The sequence below is a fragment of the Coregonus clupeaformis genome, chromosome 1 (assembly GCF_020615455.1).
Source record: "Coregonus clupeaformis isolate EN_2021a chromosome 1, ASM2061545v1, whole genome shotgun sequence".
NCBI lineage: Eukaryota > Metazoa > Chordata > Actinopteri > Salmoniformes > Salmonidae > Coregonus > Coregonus clupeaformis.
Window position 1 is genome coordinate 51539344 of NC_059192.1, and position 9795 is coordinate 51549138.

Here is a 9795-nt window from a genome sequence, read left to right on the forward strand (position 1 = left end):
GTACAACAGTGGTGTGCAGAACGGCATCTCGGAACGCACAACTCATCGATCCTTCTCACAGATGGGATATTGCAGCAGATGACCACATCGGGCTCCACTCCTATCAGCTAAAAACAAGAAGAAGCGGCTCCAGTGGGCACTCAATCACCAACACAGGACAATTGAGGAGTTGAAAAACATCGCCTGGAACATGACAGTGAGTTCAGTTTACTTGAGTGGCCTGCGCAGTCCCCAGACCTCAACCCAATAGAGAATCTTTGGGATGAGATGGAACGGTCTGTTCGCAGCATGAATGTACCGTCGTCCAATGCAATCGCGTCAGCATGGACCAACATCCCTGTGGAACGTTTCCGACACCTTGTAGATTGCCCCGAAGAATTCAGGCTGTTCTGGAGGCAAAGGGGGTCCAACCCGGTACTAGATGGGTGTACCTAATAAACTGGTTATGTCCTAATATACATCAGTGGAGGCTGCTGAGGGGAGGACGGCTTAATAATGGCTGGAATGGAGTGTGTTTGATACCATTCCATTTACTCCATTCCAGAAAATATTTTGAGCCGTCCTCCCCTCAGCAACCTCCACTGATATACATTGGACATAACCATTAATACAGATGAGTGTTTTAAAGACATGATAGCAGTAATAATATTCTACTGATAAGGACTGACATTAACGTATCATCTGGTCTCACGGCCTCCACCACAAACCCAACAATGATGAACAGCCCGTGCTGTGACCTGAAATGGCAATTTTATTCAAATTATACTGTAAAGAACAAAAGAGCCCTTTAATGCCAAGCTTGGTCATTATTTAATACACAATAATAATTTTCTTAAACATTATATTTCTGATTTAATGATAAAACAGTTCTTCCTGCATTGTAGCAACAGTAAAAGCTACTTTAAATCTGGTTATTACACCTGTTGTGTTTGTTGTGATGGAACAAAATCTCTTTCAAACACAATATGTAAATTACATACTTGAAAGGTTTATCAAACTGACCGGCTAGTTGTAACTCATCCATTTTACAATAGGCCTACCAATGCAGTACAGTCGTGGTCAAAAGTTTTGAGAATGACACAAATATTAATTTTCACAAAGTCTGCTGTCTCAGTTTTTATGATGGCAATTTGCATATACTCCAGAATGTTATGAAGAGTGATCAAATGAATTGCAATTAATTGCAAAGTCCCTATTTGCCAAGAAAATGAACTTAATCCCCAAAAAACATTTCCACTGCATTTCAACCCTGCCACAAAAGGACCAGCTGACATCATGTCAGTGATTCTCCCGTTAACACAGGTGAGAGTGCTGACGAGGACAAGGCTGGAGATCACTCTGTCATGCTGATTGAGTTAGAATAACAGACTGGAAGATTTAAAAGGAGGGTGGTGCTTGAAATCATTGTTCTTTCTCTGTTAACCATGGTTACCTGCAAGGAAACACTTGCCGTCATCATTGCTTTGCACAAAAAGGGCTTCACAGGCAAGGATATTGCTGCTAGTAAGATTGCACCTAAATCAACCATGTATAGGATCATCAAGAACTTCAAGAAGAGAGGATGAATTGTTATGAAGATGGCTTCAGGGCACCCAAGAAAGTCCAGCAAGCGCCAGGACCGTCTCCTAAAGTTGATTCAGCTGCGGGATCGGGGCACCACCAGTGCAGAGCTTGCTCAGGAATGGCAGCAGGCAGGTGTGAGTGCATCTGCACGCACAGTGAGGCGAAGACTTTTGGAGGATGGCCTGGCATCAAGAAGGGCAGCGAAGAAGCCACTTCTCTCCAGGAAAAACATCAGGGACAGACTGATATTCTGCAAAAGGTACAGGGATTGGTGTCACGCCCTGGCTCTGGGGACTCTTAAATGTTGAGCCAGGGTGTGGATTTTTCCTTGTTTGGTTTTCTAGGTTTTTCGTTCTAGATCGTGTATTTCTATGTTGGCCAGGGTGGTTCCCAATCAGAGACAGCTGTTGCTCGTTGTCTCTGATTGGGAACCATACTTAGGCAGCCTGTTTTCACTACTCATTGTGGGATCTTGTTCCGTAAGGTTTGTTTTGGTGTTAACCTAGGACTTCACGTATCATTTGGTTTGTTGTTTTTGTTCGTGTGTGTACTTAAATAAAATGTACGCATATCACGCTGCGCCTTGGTCCGCTTCATCTATCGACGATCGTGACAATTGGACTGCTGAGGACTGGGGTAAAGTCATTTTCTCTGATGAATCCCCTTTACGATTGTTTGGGGCATCCGGAAAAAAGCTTGTCCGGAGAAGACAAGGTGAGCGCTACCATCAGTCCTGTGTCATGCTAACAGTAAAGCATCCTGAGACCATTCATGTGTGGGGTTGCTTCTCAGCCAAGGGAGTGGGCTCACTCACAATTTTGCCTAAGAACACAGCCATGAATAAAGAATGGTACCAATACATCCTCCGAGAGCAACTTCTCCCAACCATCCAAGAATAGTTTGGTGACAAACAATGCCTTTTCCAGCATGATGGAGCACCTTGCCATAAGGCAAAAGGTCTTGAAAAAGAAGGGTCAACACTGCAAATATTGACTCTTTGCATAAACTTAATGTAATTGTCAATAAAAGCCTTTGACACTTATGGAATGCTTGTAATTATACTTCAGTATACCATAGTAACATCTGACAAAAATATCTAAAAACACTGAAGCAGCAAACTTTGTGAAGACCAATACTTGTGTCATTCTCAAAACTTTTGACCACGACTGTACATTTTACAGTGGTGATGGAATCCAGACTCCATCCAGAGTAGAGGTGTGGGTCTATTAAGTGATTGTTATTTGATCAACAACATGATTGTTAACTGGTTAATAGTTAAACTTTAACCCTCTGATTAGATACAGTACATGACTAAAACATTGGCTGTGGTTGAGTGCGCAAGACAATCATCATGCAGAACATTTAATACATTAGATCCTTTACACAAAATGTTTTTGAGACATAATAAAGTACAGGGTCAAATGCAATAAATGTTCAAATGAGAAAGTTGTAAAAATGAAAATAAAATATTATTCACAAATAGGCTATTATTGTTTTGTGCATTAATATATTGAAAGACATTCTCCAGTCTGTTAACCCCTTCTCTATGTCAAAGTATTCTCCGCTGCATCACAGTGTTGAATGAATAATCTGAGATCACAGAATTTGAGGTTTGTTAAATACTTATTTTATGCCAGTCGAATGAAGTACTGCTAAAACAAGATTGTGATAACTTTTCTAGATTTTCAATGTGAATATGGGGCAGTATAAATATTGTGAAAATAAATGTATACATTGCTATGGTCCCTATCATGTGCTAAACGATAACTACTGTATGCTTCAAACATTCACACAGAATTTGATGAAATCATAGCATTATGAGAGGAAGATAGACATATTTCTAGCCATAGTGATTAGAAGTCTGTGGTGTATTTATGCTTTCTTTTCCCACTCTGTGTTGTTAATACCTTTTAGCTTGTCTGTTTACAGAACCCCTTGTTCAGATTGAGTTATTCCCCCCAGTCAATAAATCAATCATAAATGATAAAGAAATACTTATATCCCTTTGTTTGACTGTTATGGCAGCACTCTATCACTTGGCATCTATGCTGATGATGAAGGTACAATTACGAATTAATTCCATCCAAATACAACCTTTCACTTTCTCTCCATTCACCTCTTATCAATATGATGGTAGGTTCTTGTACACATGCCAATATTCTGACTGACACAAAAATGATCTTATTCACTATGTAAGGCTGGTCACACTGTCTCTGGTGTTCTGGGGTCACATTCAATGCATAATAAAGCTGCAGACATCTTGACCACCAAGCACAGTGTTCAGGTTTCCCCCCTCAGTCCACAGCCATGCTGGAGCTTGCGCAGCAGGCTGGGGTCCTGATAGAGCCCATCACCCCGCCCCTCTTCTTCCTGTCGCCGGCGCCACTGCTGCTCTTCCTGGAAATGGCCGTATCCTGGCAGGACAGCTTGGCAGTACGGACAGCCGTCTCCTTGATCTGCAGCTCCAGGTGCTTTTGGATGGCCAGACCCAGCTCCTCAGGATCCACAGATGCCCCGTATACCTCCCACGTCATCCCTTCCGCGTCCCATTTCACCTCCTTCACTGGGGACTTCTGGGATGTGTCCGTCTCATTCCCGCTCTCATTCCCATGCTCGTTCCTGTTCTTCTCCACCAGGCAGATCTGGGGGAACACATGGGCCAGGCGCGCCTCGTGGACCTTCCCAGTCTGCACCCCCACATCCCTGAGCTCCTTGTGTGACGTCATGGTCCCTGTGTCCCTGGTGGCTCTATTGTTGATGCTAGTACAGCTATACTCCTGCTGCTGCAGGGCTCCACTAGGGGGCAAAGTGTTGGCCCAGGAGCAGTTGAGGTTGCAATTGAGGTTGCAGCATTTCAGCAGGCGCTTGGCATCCAGTCCCGTCTCACTGACGGAGGACATAAGACGAGGGAGGGAGAGGAGGGTAGGCGCCGGGTGAGGTGGCAGCACCCTCTGGTCCCTGAACTCAGCTTCTGTGCCCGACAGGCGTGGCAGCAGCTGGGCAGGGGCGAGGATGGGCTGGGAGTGGCAGTACGCCGCAAACGTGTCCTCCAACGTCCCGTGGTGGTGGACAAAAGTGCAGTAGCAGATGGCCTCCTCACATGAATGTTGTTTTTGGGCCTCATCGCCGACCTCAGCGGCTGTGTTAGATGGGCCAGGGGCACTGACCTTGACACACCCGGCCTGAGGCTGCAGTGTGGGGCTGCTACCTCCGCCATTGCCCCCTCTGCAGGTGGTGTTGACAGTGTTGCAGTGCTGGACCTGCATGGGCTGCTTGCAGGCAAACCTGGAGAAGGCCTGAGGAGAGGCATCCTGGAAAAGGTAGTCTCTCCCTGGATACAAGGGGCAGCTGGTCTCACTGTGGGTTGGGGGGGCAGGGACCTCCCTGAGCATGTGGAGGGTATCTGAGTGACTCCTCTGGACAGGCAGCATGGACAGATCCAGTCCTCTCAGATCTCTCTGTGATGATGACGAGGGGTAGGGCTCCTGGCTCTCTCCGAAGGCTGATAACACGTCCCTGCTGGCTTGGTGACCATGGCTGGTGATGCCCTCTTCGTGGCGATGGGCTGTGTATGATGACTCAGCCATACTGTGAGGGTGAACAGCAGTCCTGGGGTCCACATGGTCAGGTGTGTGTTGTTGGATGGTGTGCTGGACAGCCTGAGTAGGCCCCTGTCTGCCATTTTTTCTGTCTCTGTGAGAGCATAGAGCTGTCTGCTCACTGGAGCTCGTCCTGAGTTCCTCCTGCCTCAGGGGACCTGTCAGCCCATCTGTGGAGCTCTGGGAGAGGGGTAGAAAGGGGTCGGTGAAGAGGGCAGAATCAAGGGAAACACTGCCTCCTGGTGGGTATAACTCAGACACGGGACGCCCACTCTCTGCCATGGGAAAGCCCTGGAACACAATGGAAACAAACAGAGCATCAACAATATGGCTCAGGGACATAAGCTCTTATTTATGATAAGGAGCGCTAACACAGTTTATGCATGAGGACGCCCTGATAAAACCAGTCATCTGGTACCATGCTAATTGCTTCGTTATGAGATGACTCATCGTTCTGCTGGGAGTAGTCTACTGTAACGGCAGACTTGACAGCTAGAATTTCACAGTGTTTTATTTTTTATAATTGAAGTTGAGTCTAGCCCCAAGTGTTTTCACAGTGTTAGTGTAGTTTTGTTGATTTGCAAGAGAGACACAGACACAACCATTTGGTCTCTGCAGCTCAAACGTTAAGGGCTTGATTATCTCTTGAACAGAGATTGTGCTGTCAGCCTAAACCAGCGGGTCATTGGTTTGACCACTACAGAAGGGGGAAGGCCATGAGCAAACTGGTCAGGTATCTCTCACTCACAGTGGCAGAGATTAGGCCGATCAGATTAGGTCTGGATCAGCCCCTCACTGATCCATAAGATTACAAGAGAAACACAAGATTGTCTGTCTTCTTTGAGAGCATTAGGGGGTGTCTTCAATGTAACCTCTCTAAAGCTTTGGTACTGTATGATATGATGTCGGCTAGAGTGCTAAACCTCAATCACATAACCTTTAACCTTTAAGTCAAATACCCTCATACTGTATACACACAATACAGGAATGATTAAAATAATGTTTTGCTCAACCTATTATCATGTACCCTTCTATGGGCTTTTGAAAAATGTGCATTTAATTGTCCATTTGTGTCTTGTTATTCTACTTTACATATCAGGCCTCTAGGGGCAGTATAGTTTTAAAAGCATCACCAATGAGCCTGCTCTACCCTTGGAGTCAAATGTCCCATGGTGGCTCTCCATCCCACCCCAGTCCCATGGTATACCTCCTCGTTATTAACATGTAGGGGCTCTGTGAGGGGCTCTACAGGCTGAATAAGAATATTATAATGAATAATGAATATGTCTTTTTGGGATAACATGCATGATAAAGACAATGTTGGTCTCTGTGCATTGTTCAGTGTATTTATTGAATGAATCTGTGTTGACAGCTCACAAGCTGAATGTTTTCACAGTCAATTACAACATATGTAAATCATATTGTCTACAAACAAGACAAGCCCATTAAATTCAATGTTTGCAATGTTGACAGTAACAGCAAACGCTCAAGTCATTTAATGTTGTGCAATAAAATCACTGTAGGGCCTGGTGTCATTGGGCAAAGTGTTAGCATGCCTTTCTTTAATACTGACTGACTAGCCGCATGTTCCTCACAGCTAACAAGCTGCTGTTGATCCAAAGCACAGAGCACAGAGGCACAACAAGTTGTCTTTCTCCTATAAATTGGCTACATCTAAGCTGGTTTGAAGCAAAGGTCACTTCTGACAATAGACAGAGCAGGCAGATGATATGGCATAAAGTGTAGGAACATGCGACCAGTCAGTAAAAAATAATGGCATGCTAACATTTTGCCCACTGACAGTCTGACTGTGGTAGACTGAAAATTGAGATGTGAGAAGTCAGATTTAATGAATTAGTTGCCTTTTTTCTTTTTACAATAATGCTTCAAATATTTCAGAATATACCTCCTCACACAATGCAACAAATGTATATTCTTACTGCTATGCTATACAGACATCTAAATAATAATAATGCCTCAAGTTTCTGAAGTTTGTATGAGACTAGGGCCAGATTGTGACTGACTGCATGTATTGACTCACTCAAGGGCCTACATGCATTTCCTCCCCTAAAATACCCCCCCATTTCATCCTGAAAAGTCTCTGTTGTAACCCCTACTTACCTTTCAGAAAGAATATGAGATCCGTGCCTTATGTTCCTTTTCTCTCTTTTCTCTCCTCTCCCTCTCTTTCTCTATCACTCTGTGTCAGAGTCCAGTTATCCCCCAGGATCCCAGGAGAGCCCTTGTTAGTCCAGGATGTTGGAAAGGAAAAGGAAAGCGCTTCTCCTTCCCGCACATCCACAGGTGACCCCCCCTTTCGCCACGCACCATCCATAGCGCCCTCCCTTCCCTCTTGTCTCCTCCTCTTCCTTCTCCCTCCCTCTATCCTGGCCGTGAACAAGATGGAGGAAACTTTTAGATAATCCTCTCTTTCATCTGATTACAAATGAGAGGCTGCGAATCTTTAAATCCCTTTCCAGGAGACAGGGGTAGTGGGTGTGCAAATGTGTGTGTGTCTATATGTGTGTGTGTGTGTGAGGTGTTAGAGATCGGTGGTGGTTGTTGTTTGGCTTTGTGTGTGGTGTAGAGAGGGGGGTGGTAGATAGGACTAGGGGATTGGATAGAGAGAGGGGGAGGGGGAGGGGGAATGATAATGAGGAGATGCACAGATAGTCAGGCAGACAGCGTCATTGTCACTCCATCCACCTGGGAGAAAAAAAAGAGAGAGAGGAAAATGCATGAATGAATGTTATCGAATAGAAGGTTTCACGGCGAAAAAACAGCCACCCCCTCACACAGACAGTCAGTCTCTGTCTCCCCCTCATCCTCCACTCTCTGTCTCTCTCACACACACACGCACACACCTACGCACACACACATTGTTTCAACTCCTACCTCACCTACTCCCTTACACACTCCCGATCACTCTCGCCCACTCTCCATCACTCTGTCCCTGTTGCTATGGAAACTGCAATACTCAATGGGACTCTGATGAATGTTCATTTTCTATGTTGCTGTGAGGCGACAGACATCAAAAACATGTCAGCCGGGAAACGACAGTGCTCATGGTTGTCAAGTAACAAGAGAACAATGTGATTTTATGTATATTTCTTGTGCATGGATGTCACATGCCATGGTATGTCTGTCCTTGCATGACGATTAATTAAAAAGCATGAATGTCATTTGCTTGAGATGTCACATTAAGATGGGAAGTAATGGGAGTATAAAACAGTATTTCTTGTAGTTCATACGCTATGGGTAGAAGTTGCCCTTAAGCACAGATCTAGGATCAGCTTACTCTTCCCAAATCATAACCTTAACCATTAGGGGGAACAACGCAAAACTGACCATAGATTAGTATCCAGGGACAATTTACTGTATTCTGTTTTGATAACATGATAGTCAGACACTGTGTGAGTGAGAGTCCGTTGGCTGTGCGAGAGGAGGGTAAAGATCAGGGGATGGGGACCTACAGTAAAGGACCACTCCTCACCACAGTAACAAAGGTGGAAAATAAAGGGAGACAGGGGGTTTGAGTGTAAGACAGAACATTTACATTTTAGTCATTTAGCAGACGCTCTTATCCAGAGCGACTTACAGTTAGTGAATACATATTTTTTTTATACTGGCCCCCCGTGGGAATCGAACCCACAACCCTGGCGTTGCAAACGCCATGCTCTATCAACTGAGCTACATCCCTGCCGGCCATTCCCTCCCCTACCCTGGACCAATTGTGCGCCGCCCATGAGTCTCCCGGTCGCGGCCGGCTGCGACAGAGCCTGGATTCGAACCAGGATCTCTAGTGGCACAGTTAGCACTGCGATGCGGTGCCTTAGACCACTGCGCCACTCAGGAGTACAGAAAATGTGTGATCAAACAAAAGGCAGTCATAACAAAGCCTGTCAGACATATCACATTTCCTTGTTTGGGTTATTGTAATTGTACATCTGTAGAAGCTGAAATGAAAGAATGATATGTATCTGACAGAAGGAACACAAGTAACCTTTGATCTTGGTAATTAGCTGTGCTTAGTGCATGCTGCTGAGATTAAAATATTATTTTTTGCATTGTTAACTAGTCTAATCGAGATGAGGAGAGGGTTGTGTGTGATTAGATGGGCTACACTTGTGTGTCGGTATCTCAAGTACAGTGGTTGTGATTGTTGTAGTAGAGGTTATGGGGGAGGGAGAGTTAGTATTAGGAGCAAAAGTCGCATTATGACAGACTGAACATCTGGAGGGGGGCAGTACCAGGGATAGATGTGTGGGGATTAAAGGTTGGATTTCAAAGAGTGACAATCAGCGAGGGATGGAGGATTGTGGAAGATCCTGCTGGCCAACAGCCTTCACAGCTAAGAACAATGTCAGGGAGGGCTCCTGTACCAATTACAGTAATAGTTTCAGGAGTTGAATAGTAGCGTGAGGGGTAAGGAGACAGATTGAGACAAATTCTATTCATCAGTGAGTTTCTCCAGCCGACAAACCATATTGTTGCAGACTGAAATTAAATTAGATCCACTATCATACAACCCTGATAGGATCTCAGCAATGCCCTAGCATGGCTGTGATATCTTTCCCGGCATTGTTAGAGACAGGAAAGGCTTAGCTGCATGCATTCAGATATAAACTGGCTG

At 45.1% G+C, this 9795-nt stretch overlaps 1 protein-coding gene across 1 annotated transcript; it reads right to left on the reverse strand.

The window, feature by feature from the left end:
- Positions 1-2682: 2682 nt before the first annotated feature.
- Positions 2683-7465, reverse strand: LOC121570256. Its single transcript, XM_041881733.2, has 2 exons — positions 7284-7465; positions 2683-5453 (listed from the first exon to the last, which is right to left on the reverse strand). The coding sequence occupies exon 2, from the start codon at positions 5442-5444 to the stop codon at positions 3858-3860; it is 1587 nt and encodes a 528-aa protein (XP_041737667.1). The 5' UTR covers positions 5445-5453; positions 7284-7465; the 3' UTR covers positions 2683-3857.
- Between the last annotated feature and the right edge of the window lie 2330 nt (positions 7466-9795).